This window comes from Rhincodon typus, chromosome 20 (assembly GCF_021869965.1).
Source record: "Rhincodon typus isolate 14 chromosome 20, sRhiTyp1.1, whole genome shotgun sequence".
In the NCBI taxonomy this organism is placed as follows: domain Eukaryota; kingdom Metazoa; phylum Chordata; class Chondrichthyes; order Orectolobiformes; family Rhincodontidae; genus Rhincodon; species Rhincodon typus.
This window is the reverse complement of record NC_063351.1, coordinates 31,307,061-31,322,671: the sequence shown is the minus strand read 5'-3', so window position 1 is coordinate 31,322,671 and position 15,611 is coordinate 31,307,061. Positions and strand designations below refer to the sequence as shown.

General features: G+C 37.7%; 1 protein-coding gene across 3 annotated transcripts in view; it reads right to left on the bottom strand.

Moving 5' to 3' along the window:
- acsl5 (acyl-CoA synthetase long chain family member 5) overlaps positions 1-15,611 on the bottom strand; it is a 49,516-nt gene that overhangs the window by 12,657 nt on the left and 21,248 nt on the right. For all 3 annotated transcript variants that reach the window (XM_020537332.2, XM_048608844.1, XM_048608845.1), the window contains 6 exons: positions 13,903-13,935; positions 9,253-9,304; positions 6,020-6,093; positions 1,671-1,748; positions 1,123-1,257; positions 520-654 (listed from right to left, as the gene is read on the bottom strand). In XM_020537332.2, the coding sequence (XP_020392921.1) occupies positions 520-654; positions 1,123-1,257; positions 1,671-1,748; positions 6,020-6,093; positions 9,253-9,304; positions 13,903-13,935 (507 nt within the window). The remainder of the gene's footprint in view (positions 1-519; positions 655-1,122; positions 1,258-1,670; positions 1,749-6,019; positions 6,094-9,252; positions 9,305-13,902; positions 13,936-15,611) is intronic.

Genomic DNA, 15,611 nt, shown 5'->3' with positions numbered 1-15,611 from the left:
AACAGCTCTCATTAATATCCATCCCAGAGACAGTGAGTCTGGGGGTCTATGCATTTTGAGATTTGTGTAAACCCACAAGTAGTAGGAGGTGTGAATTCCACAAATAGTTTAATCTTGGCATATTCATTCAAGGGGGGCATTGCACTTAACGCTCATTCGACTAGAAACTTTCTGGAGACTAGGGCTACTTCTTCATCTGCACAGAAATTGCAAAAGTCACCTGACCCTCATGCACCACCTCAGCAGTATCTTAACATTCTTTTATAAAATAAAAGCCAAATCCAAAAAATTGTATACTAAATACAATGCATATTTAACATTATGAATATGACATAACCTTACTGGCTGTGACACAAACTAACAAATATTTACTGAAAACAACATACATTACTGAAGCAATCAAATATTTGATCTCCATGTTAGATGAGCATAACCAAGATCCTGACTAATAACCAGAGATAGGCAGACAATAAAGCATGTTGGTCAGATCATTTTGCAACATGGGACAATTAAAATTACCTGAACTTTGTTGAAAACCAGTTTATCCCAGACACTGTCATTTCTAATAATTCCTTTGGAAATTTCAGCCTCTTTGCTACGTACAGCAAGATTCAACAACCATCTCTTGAAAGGTGTTTGTGCCCCACTTTGCACCTGTGAACAATCAAGCACAACTCAGACATGTGGGCTGTGTACTTAGAATCTCAAAATTATTCAGTTATATGGATCTACTTTGTATTTGGGTGAATTCACAATCAGCTTAACAAGGCAGTCACAACATTATCAATGCTGATGAGCAATAAAAGTCAACCGATATCTCAATAGGTCTCAGTGATAAGATTTGGTCAGATGGATATGCAGTGTACTTAAGTCAAAAAAGTAGGCTGCAGGTTTACACAATCTTTGGAAGGCCAAGGAGGGGAAGCTATAAGCCCTTTTGTGCCTTCTCATTGAAGTCAGTTTAATAGCAAGCAGCAGGGAAAAGAGAAGGAAAAAAATTTAGTCATCCATTAAATGTTCAAATACAGTAAATCCCCATGAAAGGAATACTAGGAAGAATACATTCACTGAAAATCAATTAACTCCATTTCTCTAAAATTATTTGCAACAAAAGAAACAAACCTTATCGTAGATTCGATTCAATAGTCTTGGCACAACTGGAAAGACAGTGGGCTGAAGTGTCTTCATATCATCTGTCAACAATTGAATATTACCTTGGAAGAAGCCCACTCTGGAACCACTACAGTACAGAGCTGTCTGAAACAGTACAATTTTATCCATTTAATAAGACATTTTCAAAATTATCCCATAAACAACCATCATAGTTATGCCAGACCATTGACAGAAAGGTCAAGGCTGGTTGCTGAATTCTGCATCAATTCAGAATAAAGTTATTGGAATCCACAAAAGAATTGGATTACTTATCTATCGAGTTGAAAACACAATCAAGAATCCAAAGTTATGTTTTGGATTTCAATAACAGTAGATGCCTATAGGCAAAGACATGTATTTTGTAAAACTAATGAGCAAAATAAACCACAAAGTCTATTGCAATGATCATGCCCAATATTAGTCCCCTTGTTATAATTATATCTCATATATCCAAGGCGTGCTGCTTTTACAGGCAGTTTATACAAGCCCAAAAGATGTGCAATAAAACAGATAGTTACCTGCACCACTCTTTCAAACATATGTGCCAGGGGAAGATAGGAGATAGAAATATCATCAGTTCTGGGAATAAATGTGCTCTGTTCAGATAAGAGACAGGAGGTTATTAGATTATTTCAAAACAATCCACAGTGGTAGATATGTTAGCAATTGATTTAAAAATAGTATCAATTCTACCTTTGAGACATAACTCAAAATGATTTATAATTCTTAGTACCGGATTAATGTCATTCCAACCTTCAACCCAAACTAATCCTCAACATCTGTTATGGACTAGACCAAGCCCCCTCAAAATATATTAAGAAGATAGCCTAGACCCTAATTTTTCTTATTTTAAAGGTAAGAGTAAGGTGTTGCACTCCAGATGCAATTCGATTGGTCAAACAACTCAACTTTAAGCAAAACACTTAAGTAAAATAATTTATATATATTAACTACAACTAATTAACAGTTCCAATATAGTAATAATCCCATAAACACACCCTTGGCAAAGGCAAATTCAGTAAAATAGATTGTCTCATATAGAATTCTAACAGTAGGAAGTGAACCCCTGCTTTTAGCTGTAACAGAGAGAGGAATAAGAGCTTCCACATCCAGCTTCATTACCCCAGCAACTGCTGAAAGTTAAAACTAAAAATCCTGATTCTGTGGGAACTTGACCCCACCCATTCAGGCTGCTTCTATTGTTCCAACTTTTTTTAAAAACCCAAGGCCTCACAAGCTATTTACTTGATTGGCTTTGAGCAGACTGCCTGGTTCCTCTGTCTCAACCATTCCTTATAGGGAAGAAAGGACAAAATGCACCTCTTAAAGCCAATATATCTTCACACATTAAAATGTGCTCAATTTCAAATAAATATAGCCTAGACTCAATGGGCTGAATGATCTCCTGCGCCATAACAATTCTGTTACTATCCCAAAGTGCAACCAATGCTGAATATCTGAGCTATATATAAGTCATGGAAAGAGTCAGGAGGTCGGGCAGTAAGTGTGGAGAAACAGTTGACTTTTCAGTCTGATGATTTTTCAGAACTGGAAAAGGTCAGAAGATAAAACAAACTACAAAAGTAGGGAAGGTGGAGTAGAAGAGGATTAGAAAAATCCTTTTGCCTACAAACTGTGACCAAACAAATACAGTCTCCCAACTCCATACAGCCCACATATATATCCATTCCAAATATCCGCAGAGGCCCTTGTACCATGCCGAAACCCATTGTTTCAACCTGTTCTTGCCTAATCCAGTTTCCATCCACTTTCACCCTCCTCTGCAAGGTGGAACTTGTCTGACATTAAACGCGATGTGGAAGTGCTGGTGTTGGATTGGGGGTGGACAAGGTCAGAAGTCACACAACACCAGGTTATAGTCCAACAGGTTTATTTGAAATCACAAGCTTTTGGTGCACTGCTCCTTCATCAGGTGAAGTGGAGGGAAGCACACAGGCACAGAATTTATAGGTGAGAGGTCAAAATATAGTAGAAATAGTGTTAGCGGAGTGTCAACAGGCTGAATAACAAGTCTTTGCAGGTGATCAAAAGTCTCAAACAGTGTGAGTAAAGTGTCAACATTTGAAAAGCAAGTGAAGGAATGACCAATGATCCGTTTAATTAGGCATGCAACTTTTACACCTATCAGATTATTCCACCTACTTGGTTTGTCTCCAGCACCATCTTATTTTTAATTTTTTGTAATTATCTCTCTGGCTCAATTAACCTGTTGGACCTGGTGTCATGTGACTTCTGACCTTACGTTGAACAACCTCTCCTTTAACCTGATCCACTTCTTCCAAGTAAAATGATGCTTCATTGGGAATCTTTATGGACCCCAGCTATGCCTGCCATCCCCTCACACATATCCTTTGCTCAGTACATTCACAATTATATTTATGCTACATGCTGCTCTCAAACTGAACTGGCAAATCTAATCAGAGATAGTAGGAACTGCAGATGCTGGAGAATCCGAGACAACAAGGTGCAGGGCTGGATGAACACAGCAGGCCAAGCAGCATCATAGGAGCAGAGAGGCTGACGTTTCGGGCCTAGACCCTTCATCAGAAAAGGGGGAGGGGAAGGTGGTTTTGAAATAAATAAGGAGAGAGTGGGAGGCGGATAGAAGAGGGATAGAGGAGAGGATAGGTGGAGAGGAAACAAACAGGTCGAAGAGGCGGGGATGGGGCCAGGAAAGGTGAGTGTAGGTAGGGAGTTAGGAAGGGGATAGGTCAGTCCAGGGAGGACGGACAGGTCAAGGGGGCGGGATGAGGTTGGTCGGTAGGAGATGGAGGTGCGGCTTGGGGTGGGAGGAAGAACAGGTTAGGGAGGCAGGGACGAGTTGGACTGGTTTTGGGATGCGGTGGGGGGAGGGGAGATTTTGAAACTTGTGAAATCCACATTGATACCATTGGGCTGCAGGGTTCCCAAGCGGAATATGAGTTGCTGTTCCTGCAACCTTCGGGTGGCATCGTTGTGGCACTGCAGGAGGCCCAGGATGGACATGTCGTCTGAGGAATGGGAGGGGGAATTGAAATGGTTCGCGACTGGGAGGTGCAGTTGTTTGTTGCGAACCGATTTGCTTTCCAATTTCCAGTTCCTCCCTCATGTCGTCTACTTCCAACTTTTTCTTGACTTCTCCATTCCTAATTCTGAGATAGGCTATTTAGAAAAATCCTCTTGAAAACCACTAACTTCCATGGTTACTTTCACTATGTTTCTCTGACCCCTGCTTCCTGTTAGGACTGTATTCCCTTCCTCTATCTTCTCTGTTCAGTTGCATCTGTTTGGAATAAGCAAGCTTCTATTCTAGCTCATCCAGTAGGTCTTCCTTGTTGAGTCCATTCTACTTCATGTATTTTTGCTGTTTACTCTTTCCCTTTTTCCTAGAACCATGATGGGTATTCTCTTTGTCCTAATCTTCCACCTCACCAGCCTCCATGTTCAATGCAGCATCCTCCACCATTTCTGTCATTCTATGATGTAACCACCAAACATTGTTTTGCCTCCCCTTTCAGCATTTCAAAGCAACTTGTCTTTCCATGTTCCTAGTTCACTCAAAATCCTGCCCCTTCCCATAGTAACTTCTCGTGCAAATGGAGAAGATGCTTTCTCACAACCTCCCCTACTTCCAGGTAAACCAACGAATTAAATGTTCTGCTTCACGGCATTGTTACAGTGCTAAAGTAGTCAATGTGGTGCCTCATGTCTGCACAAGTTGCACCACCTGCCATTACTCTGTAACTGTGCATATTACTTCTATTTATTTAAATTTCCAATGTCCTCCTGAATGCCTCGATTGATCCTGTGTCCATCACACTTCCAAGCTGCGCATTTCCTATCCTTACTACTCACTGTGTGAAAAAGTTTCTAACCTTGCAATTGCTTCTTATGTAAAACATTTTGAAACTTCAATCCATTTACAAGTGGCAACAATTTCTCCCTATCTATTCTGTCCAGACGCCTCATGTTCTTGAACATTTCTGTCAAATCTCCTTTTAGCTTTCTCTTTTCAATGCTGTCTTCTCTACATTCCCCACTTCAAAAGGAGATTTGTGTCCGTTTTGTAGGACATGTCCATTTGTAGTGCATGCTAAATTTCAACCTTCTGTTCTCCAATTTTAACTCTTTGACCCATTCCCACCTCTCTACACTGTTCCATTGAGACTCAATATAAGTTGAAGGAACAATGTCCTTTAAATTATACTTCAGTTTCTTCATTATGTCCACTCATAAAACATATTTTGAAAGTAATGTGGAAAATATCTCATCCACCAATACATATTGACTCTTTACTCTCTATAGCCTTCCTCCCCATCCAGCATTTTTTCAGTGCCCCTCCACACCTGATGGGGGCTACTTGAGCATATGGCATCTGCCCCCTCAGCTGTTAAAATCTACCCCTATGATACTTTCTAAATCTCTACTCATGTGCGTTTCATGACCTGAATATTCTTCAGCATTGCTTTTTCTGCTATGCTTTCTATTGTATCTAGCTGTTAGGTCAATGTGCTCCACATTTTCCATCCTGATGTTGTAAGTAAAGCTTACTGTACAGCTGACAAAGGAAAGGTTATTAATCTGAAACATTCACTCTGTTTCTCTTGCCACAGCTACTGAATATTTTCAGTATTCTCTGTTTTTAAAGAAATTCGAGGAGGCCCTGATAAACAAGCTCCTCAGAACCAGATTGAAGGAAGCTCAACAAATCAAATGCAAAATAAAGTGGGAGACAAGGGGAAAGTAACATAAGTAAACCATATTTTTGTCTTAAATATGATCACAAGCTATTAAATTCTGAAAATTTCCTTCATTACTGACAGAGCTCAGTTTTTGTGCAGATTTCACCCAATTTGCATATACAAACCTCAATTATTTTGAAGAAAGCTGCTGAATTGGCCATAACATTCCCATGAGTCAGCATAGCTCCTTTAGGGTCACCTAAATCGGACAAAAAAAAATTAGCACCTCATTATCTAAAATTTTCTTCTTAGAAATCAATAAATCTAATTTCTGCACAACAGTCAATATACTTAAATTTCTTTGATGCACTGTCTGTCTTACTTCCACACTACATTAGGAAAACAATTTAAGATTTATATTTATTTTCCATCAACTTGTTTGGACCTGTTATGGTACACCTCAGCGGCAGTTAGGACTTGATTCCAAACCATCACTATGTCTGCATCACACAAAGTCTAATTTAATATTTATTTAGCAGGAAAGTAGATGACATTAAACCCCACAAAGGTTACATTTTTGACTTGACTGGCATCAATTTTACAGACAAATTCAGATACCTGTAACAGAATTATGGAGGATTCGTGGATAAATGTTTGTGGAGTGTACAAAACTGCTAATTTATCAAGTATATTCAAGATTTGAGTTGCGATGTTTGCTACATCATGTCAGTTTTCAATCAGTTTCTATACAACTCCAAAAAACAGGAACATTTACTGAGGAAATAAAAACCAGGTCAGACATTGAGTCTGAGATAACAAGGTGTAGAGCTGGATGAACACAGCAGGCCAAGCAGCATCAGAGGAGCAGGAAGGCTGACGTTTCGGGCCTAGACCCTTCTTCAGAGATGCTCCAGCATCTGCAGTTCCTACTATCTCTCAGATATTGAGTCTACCTGGTTGACGCTATCATTTAGAGGTGCCAATCTAACACATAGCATTTTCACTTCATATTTGATCCAGCAAGACAAGCAGCTCACTTGATCTTTGAATACCTTCAATTAAACTAATCAGTGTGGAAAACAATTCTGCTTAATCCTCTTTCACTCTCCAAAAATTCAGAGCTTTTTTTTTACACTCACCAATTTAAATGGTTACAAACGAGAGATTGACCCCCTCTCTGAAAACTAAAACCAAAACACCCAAAGAGGAGCATCTCGACCTATAATCTGTAAAAGGAGTGTGAAAAGTGGTGTAACCTGCCTTTCAGCAGCTTCTAGTGGTTAAATTAAAAAAATTCCTCACACCCACTTTACAATCAACAAGTAACAATTTATTTGTGTAAGTCTAACAGTGAACAAATTAACTAAACTATTAACAAACCAAACAAACCCCTTCTAACTACTAACTATTCCCAAATAAAACAAGATTCTAATGCTATGCTGTCCCAATAAATACAAGTCCCACTTATATAAAATAAAATAAAAAATAGAATCTAGTCTCTCAAAATTACAGCCAGATTATGTGTCTTCTGGGATGCTCTGTGTCTTCTCCGTCGAATGTTCTGTCAGGAACACTTTCTCTGAATTCGTCTGTCAGGAATGCTTTCTCTGTGAATTTATCTGTCAGGAATCTTAGCTAGGAGTGCCATGGTATCATTATGAATTGATGGTGCTTACTTTAAGAGCTGAGAGCTGTTATCTGTAACAGATGGCAGCTCACTCTCCTGTCTTTGCCCAATTGCCCCATCTTTTATACCATTGATGACATATCAATTTATTACAATAGGATTGATCCTTTTTTGTCAAAACCATCAGATTTAAATTTGTTTGGTTTTTGGTATCTAAGTGCCTGGTTCAAATTGGTCGGTTAAATTCAAAACTTGTTGTCTTGGTATCAAATAAAACTGCTGCTTGGCCTGCTAACTGTATGGCCTTTTGATGTAAATGTTTCAATTCAGGTACTCTCTGTGCATCTGCAAACCCACAAGCTGCTGCCCACAGGCATCCTTTTTGAATTTCTAAGTGTAGAAAAAGCACATCATCTTTTAAACTGACCATGCACTGCTTTCCCTCCTAACATTTACAAACACCAATATTTTACAAACATCAAATTCTAACTTCCTGCCTCCCAATCCACAAGTACTCTACCCAACTTCGCTACAAGTGACTTTTAAAATAAAAACAAAGATGTCATCTTTTTAAAGAGTTTTCACACCTGCCCTTACAGCAACTACATATGCCCACATTTTTAATGAAGAGAGGATCTGATCCTAAAAGAGTGGAAAGAGCCAGTCTAAGTAGAAAGACTGCACAGACAGGCAAGAAAGTGTTTCATTAAGCAGGTTTGTATTGAGTTTTAATAGGGCTGAGAAACAAATTTCAATTTGTGAGTCAGGTTTTAAATTATCAATCTGAACTGTATGTTTACAAGCAGCCCTTTCACAGTTTATTTGAACTGAATTTAGAAAACTGTTAAGCCTTGCCTATGATATATAAACATTGCACTCACCAATGAATGAAGCAACACTTTAAAATAATTGTTTAACAATTTAAACGAAGATTTAATTTTTTTTAAAAAAAAATCCTGAATCCTTCAAATATCAGTACTGGAAATACTGCATGAGCTAATCTGACAGAAAAAGCATAATTAAATGCAGTAGTCAAATATGCCTTTATCTAATACAATGATTTCTTTTGGGGAGAGGAGAGACATCCCTAACGGCTCAGTGAATAAAGCACAATTCCATGGAGATCAAGGATCAGAGCCAATGCGTGCAACATACCAAGTCAGGTTGTTATGTATTGTTAACATCTCTGTTCTTGGCTGAGCAAAGTGAAATTAATTGGAATTATTTTCTGATCATAGTACTTAACTCTATCTTAATTCCAATAGCATCAGATTTGCTGCTTTTTGATTTTCCTCCATCTAGAAATACAACTTCCAAATCAACCCATCAAAATTTAAAAATAATTGGCTTTTTCCTGTCTAGACCATCAAACAAAGATGACTAATTTAATTTTTTTTTAAATCACTTGTGGGACATAGGCATTGCTGGTTGCCCAGCATTTATTGCCCATTCTTAGTTGTCCCTGACAAGGAGCGATGAGCTGATTTCTTGAACCATTGCAGCCCATGTGCTGTAGGTAGACCCACAAGGACATTGGGGAGGGAATTTCAGGGTATGGAACTATACCAAATAAACACAATTAAATTTAAATGGAATTCAGTGAGTGTCTTGCCTGGATTCAAACCAAAGTCTTTCAAATCCAACAGTAATACTTATATGCTAATTAATATTTCTCTTCCTTGCATGATGGATGACTGGTTATTCATTGTAAACACTCACTACAGAAAATACTTTTCAACCTAGAAACAACCTTAGGAGAAAACTCTATAATCTGAACAGGATTTGAAATACCTGTCGTTCCACTTGTAAAGCATACAATGCACATATCTTCAGGTTTTGGTGGCTATAAAACAATAAGTTAAGTCTCATTTTAAACACATATTAGACATAAATATACAACTTACTGTCTAGGAAGCACGAAGAGAGCAGCTAGACACAGAATGTGAGCTTGAGAATTTGGTGGGTGAGGGAGGAGGTGGGGGGTGGGGGGTGCAGGGTTCTGTTCTGACTTTTTACATAAAAATAAGGGGTCAAGAGAGGGATTTGAAGACCAGCAGAAGGATCTGCAATTTGAAGCCTAGAAGCATTAAAGAGGTGGCAAGATAATAAGTAAGTTTTGGATTTTAAGCTTCTTTTTAACTCAATATATAACAGGTGCAATAGCTTTAATTGGTAAGGAAGGGAGATATATACATTGCATTAAATTTAAAATTTAACCACATAAGCTCTATTATTTAGTCATAGATACTTGTGTTTTATGTGTAATCTCATGAGTTAAACTAAACACAAGAAAGATGGATGTGAAGGTGATGCGCTGGACCTGTAGCAGGTGGGAGTTAGTGGATGCCAATGTTGTGCACAACAACCACATCTGTGGAAAACATCTTAGTTTGAGGAAATTCCGTTCTGAGTTGATGAGCTGAAGGCTGAGCTTTAGACATTGTGATACATGAGGGAGGGGAAAGGTACCTGCACGCTTTTATTCCTGAAAGCAGTCACACTCTTTACATTAGGATCTTTTGATTGGCTCATGTTCAGGGATAAGAGAGTGTGTTAATGAATGAGAAAGATAAGGGGGCCCAAGAAAGCAGGATCAAAGGAGTCCAGTCCTTGGAATTGCCCAACAAATTCAATATTATGGAAGCTTATATGGATGAGAATGGAAGTTGTAAAGGCGGATGAGTGAACTGATAATGGGACGATGGTACAAGAAGTCATTTAATTGGGTGAGTAGCTCGGAAAGTAGTAGTTGGGGATATTATGGTGTTATGGCAGCTTCATATTTAATAGCTTTTGCGGACTTTTGTGTCTACCTGGACTTTTTCAAAAATAACAACTCATGTAAAGAACATTGGAACATTTTTTATAATTAGGCATTTCTTTAAAGTCACATGTCTTATCATGACTGGCTGCTTTTTGTCAAGCCGCACCTGGGGTTATGACTGTCAAATTGCTGCATCCACTTTGGCAATTGTTTGAATTTTTCACTTAGTGACCAGCCTGGAAAAAGGCAAGATCTTCCTAACTCAACTCTCCCTGCATCTAGAAAACTTCTGTTTGTGGGTCCAGTTGGTACCTGAACCTCTCCTGGTCTAATCTGAATCCTGATTGTCCTTCTGAAGAGCACCTGAAAAAGTCCTTGATATTATGTAACCTGAACAAACTGCATTGGTAAAGATCCCAGGCACCTGTATACAAAAGCCAGGAAATCCTATCATTCTGAACATTCCACACCTCGCCCTTTTGGCCCTCAAAAGCAAAGGTTTATTGGTCAGAAGTTTATATCTTGTCTCAAAGTGAACCAGTTTTATCCTTGTTCCCTGGTATGAATGGATGGGTATATTTGTAGCTTATATTTCCAAATGACAAACTGTACATGTTAACCAATTCTGTAGCTTTGTGAAATAGATTTTCTTTTATAATAAATCAGTAATTTTGTGTTTATTAAAGAAACCTTGTTGATGGATCTTTTTATCCAAATATAGAGAAAGCATATGATTAGCCATTTGGGAAACTGGATAAAACAATCGATTTATTTTTATGTCCCATGGAGTAGTGGGACTAGAGAAAGAGAGTGTACTCGTCCAACCTCAGTCATAAACATTGTCACGATAGACACACATGTCTGCAGCCGGAGATCACATGTCCAGATGGCTGTGTAGACTGCCAGTGATCAGAACAACTGATCTGCACCAAAACTTAAAGTGGGAGAGGATACCAACAATGTAGATGTGAAGAAATATCATCTGCTTGGGGATTATGAGCAGCTTGTATCTAAATTTAAAGAGAACAGAAACTCAACCATACTAATCTCTGAATTACCACAAACATATTGGTGCAAGTTACATAAAATTGGACAAGCTCAAAGACTGAAGTGGGAGAAATAAGTTTCAATTCGTGCCTCAGTACTAAGGCAACTGTACCACTGGGATGGCCTTCACTTGAACATTGTTGAGATTAATGCTCTGGTAAATCATGTAATTAGGGTGTTGTTAGGGGATAACGTGGAGCAGATGTGGAAAATCAAATTGGAAGAACAAGGTAATGGAGCAGGATAGCAATTGAGTAATGATAACCAGAGTGTGGGAGGAAGGGACAGAGAGTATGAACTTAAGAGGGCACCAGCAGATAAGGCTAGAGATTGCAAAAGGAAATAAAAAATTAAAGGCTCTGAATTTGAAAATAACTAATATAGTCGTTACAGAGATATAGTTCCAAGATGACTAAGACTGGGACCTGAATATTGAAGTGAATCTGACATTTCAAAAAGATTGAAAGCTAGGAAAATGTGTTGGGGTAGCTGTGTGAGTAAAGGTTATCATTATTACATTCTTGAGAGATTACCTCAGCTGAAGAGAACAAAATGTAGAATTAATTTGGATAGATACAAGAAAAAGATAACAGGTAATTTGTGATAACAGGCAATTTGTTTACAGGCTCCCTAATGGTTATTAAACTACACAACAGAATGTACAGGAATAAATAAATGGGATATGTAAGAAAGTTTCATAATAATCACAGATGACATTAATCTACATGTTGGTTGGATGAATCAGATTGACAAAGGTAGCCTGCAAAAAAGAATTCATTGAATGGAAATCAAGACAATTTCTGAGAACTTTACATGTTAGAGCTGTTGTGAACAATGAGACAGAATTAATCAATGACTTCATGACAAAGAGGCTTCTAGGTGATAGCAATATAACATGATTAAATTTTTAAATTCCCTTTGAAGGGACAAAGTGCAGGTCCCAGGGTGTCTTTTAAAAAAAACTGAATGAAAGTAATAATTAAAGGTATGAAGGCAAAGCTAATGAAATGTAAAATTAAAACCTAAAGGTTTAAAGGGCAGGACAGTAGAGATAAAGTGGCAGATATTAAACGAAATATTTAATAATTCAGCAAAGGTTTATCCCAGTCAGGTAGAAACACTTTTGAAGAAGAATGCATCATCTGTGACTGATTAAGGATAATATCAAATTTTACTAAAAAACATAGTAGAGATATACAAAAATTAATGATAGGTCAGCAGATTTATCAGATTTTAAGGACCAGCAAACAATTACTAAAACAAAAATAAAGAGGAAGAAAGTGAAGCATGAAAGAAAACTAGCTATTGTAAAACAGACATGCTTCCCAAATATTTTATAAAGGACCAGAGTAGCTAAACCTAATGCTGGTCCTCTAGTGTAGAAGACTTGGGAATTCATAGTGGAAAACAAGGAAATGGCAGAGGCATCAAATGAGTATTTTGTGTCTCTCTTCACTGTTGAAGACTTAGAAATTTTCCAAAGATAATTGAAAGCTAAGAGGTGAACAAAATGGAAGAACTTAAAATAATCAACATCAGCAGCAAAAAGATGTTGGGAAGGTTATTTGACAATACCCCAGGACCACATCACCTGTATCCTAGGGCCTTAAAAGCATTGGTAGAATTGGGGATGGATGGACCAAGGTTTCCCAAAATTCTTTAGGTTTTGTAAGGATCCTAATGGATTGGACAACAGCTAATTGACACCTTCATTCAAGAAAGAAGGGAGACTTACAATAGTAATTTAGGATAAATCTGGAAAACCTAATTTATTAAAATCTAGTTTGAGGAAGTACCAAGTACGATGGATAAGGAGAAAGCTGCAGGTGTAGCGTACTTAGATTTCTAAAAAGTATTTGATAAAGTAAGGCTTTTAGGCTGGATGCACAGATTGTCAAAGTAGAGGTGCAATGACAAGACTATAAAACTGAGTAATTCTAAAGTTGTAGCTCTACCTGTAGTTTTGGCGTCCTTAAGAATATTAGAATTAGAATTATTAGAATTATGTTTTATTGTCACGTGTATTCAAGTACAGGGGTGCAGGAGTACAGTGAAAAGTGTACAAGGTCGCCATTCATGGCACCATCTTAAGCAGTAGGGTGGTTATAATAGCTTCACTAGGACACTGCCTAACATGAAGCAATGTAAACGTTGCAAAATTGAGGCTATTTTTATGAGAGAAGAGTAATAGGTAATGTGATAGGTTGTGAATGGATGCAGCAGAATAGATAAAAACAGACTGCTTCTTGTGTTTGACTGGTACAAAATAAGGCAGCTTTAAGCCTTACCAGGATAATATACTGCGCAACATTTCTGAATAGGTTAGGCAAAAATTGGAAGAAAAGCAGGGAAAAAGAATGTCTATCATGAGTTCTGTCCATGAAAGTAAAATCCAACACAAATTGGCATCGAACAATTCCTGTGTAACTGCACTTCCTAGTGTTGAGTTTGGTTTGTTTACCTCTTAATACAAGTTAAACTGGTTCATGTCACAATGACAAGTCAGGCTAACATTATTTTATCTAATAGTCAACCTTCAAATGACAGTAAATCAAAAAAAGGGATTAAAATAGATTAATGATTCAGCAACTTAACTATCATTGTCTATTAGATTCGGTCAATATACTTACAACTGGCTTTTTTAAGTTCTCTCTTCCAAGATCCTATGAAGAAAAACATTTGTAATTAATATTTGTGGTGCTCCTGAGCTACTGCTGAGGCAGTCAGAGCATTGAACTATATACACACAAATAAGAGTGCAATATGGATAATAGTATATTGTTTGTTTAGGAGATCAAACGTAGTAGAGGATTGATTAGTGTTACAAGTCGGTAGTGTGCTGCATACTATAGTGACGACTCTAGATAATTATTTCAAATAAAGTGGACATTTCAAAATTTAAATAAAAGTGTTCAGTGTAAATTTGGTCTCACTAATGTAAAAGGAGATTGCAATTTGAGCAACAGATACATGTACAAGTAAAATGTCACATCACCTGGAAGGTATGTTTAGGGCCTTGGACAGTGAGGAGGGTGGAGGTGTTACAGTATGTGTTACATCTTCCGTGTTGGTATAGGAAGGTGCCAAAGGGAATGGGGGTGTTCAGAAAGTATACATATCGTGGGCATGGGCCAAATGACCTCCTTCTGTGCTTTAAACATCTATTGTGAGAGAAATTCTCGTTGAAACTTGTAAATTTCTGACAGGGCTGAGCAGATTGGGTGCAAGGATGATATTTCCTTGGGGTGGATGGTGGGGTTAGGGGGCAATGGTCAAGTTAAAGGGATTATAGTTTCAGGAAACAGGCTGGATTGTTTAGGACTGGAATGAGGAGAACATTCTTCACTCAGAGGTGGTAACCCTATAGAATTATCTACCACATAAGGCAGTGGAGGCCAAGTCAGTGAATTTATTTAAGAAAGAGAAAGTTAGATTTTCGACATAACAGAGTCAATAGGTATGGGATGAGAGTGGGAGAACCACGTTTAGATAGAAGATCAGCCACAATCATATTGAATGGTGGAGTGGGCTCAATGGGATGAATGGCCTACTCTTGCTTTTATTTTCTAAGTTTCTATAATATTAAAGTTATCATTAGAATATTACATGAATCAAGACTACCAGAATCTCAAAAATAATAATATCTTAATGACCAGAAAAGTAAAGCCAGTATTTCTGGGAGTTGGGTCATCACTCGCACTGAATTGGTGAAAGAGTCAGAATTTTGTAAATGTTGACAGTGCCCAAGACCAAACTTGCTGACATCTGTATAATGGTCAAAAAGGCCACCTTCTACAATCTATTTTCTATCCTACAATTACAGAACAGTATCAAGTTACTGGAGGAAACATACTCTGAAATAATCACACTTTCAGATGAGGGGAAGAGAAAAAAATTGTTAGAAAGTAGGGCAAAATCAAAGAGAAGAAACTTATTTTATTGAGATTGAAGCAAAGAGTCACATTTGTAATTCTGAAGAAAATTCATGAGTCACCTGTAACTTTTAGTAGCTAATCAAGGCTCCACCTGGCATGCAGCTTATTTAGTATAAAAGCTAGAAACATAAGAGTTAAAGCTTTTCGTGCAGATTTTTGGTATGATATTTTTGGTATATTTATGTATGGAATCAGAAGAAGCTACAAATTTAACTGCAGCTTCCTCTAGTAATGCAGCACATCAAGACAAATATCTGTACTAGTAACTACATTGTCAAGCCCAAAAGCAATAATTTAGCTCAATATGACCCAATATTAAACAAGTCCATTAATCGTATTGCCTGATTAAGAAGGTCACTTTTGCCGGTTAGAATATGAAGGTTAAACTTATAGCATGTGAAGTA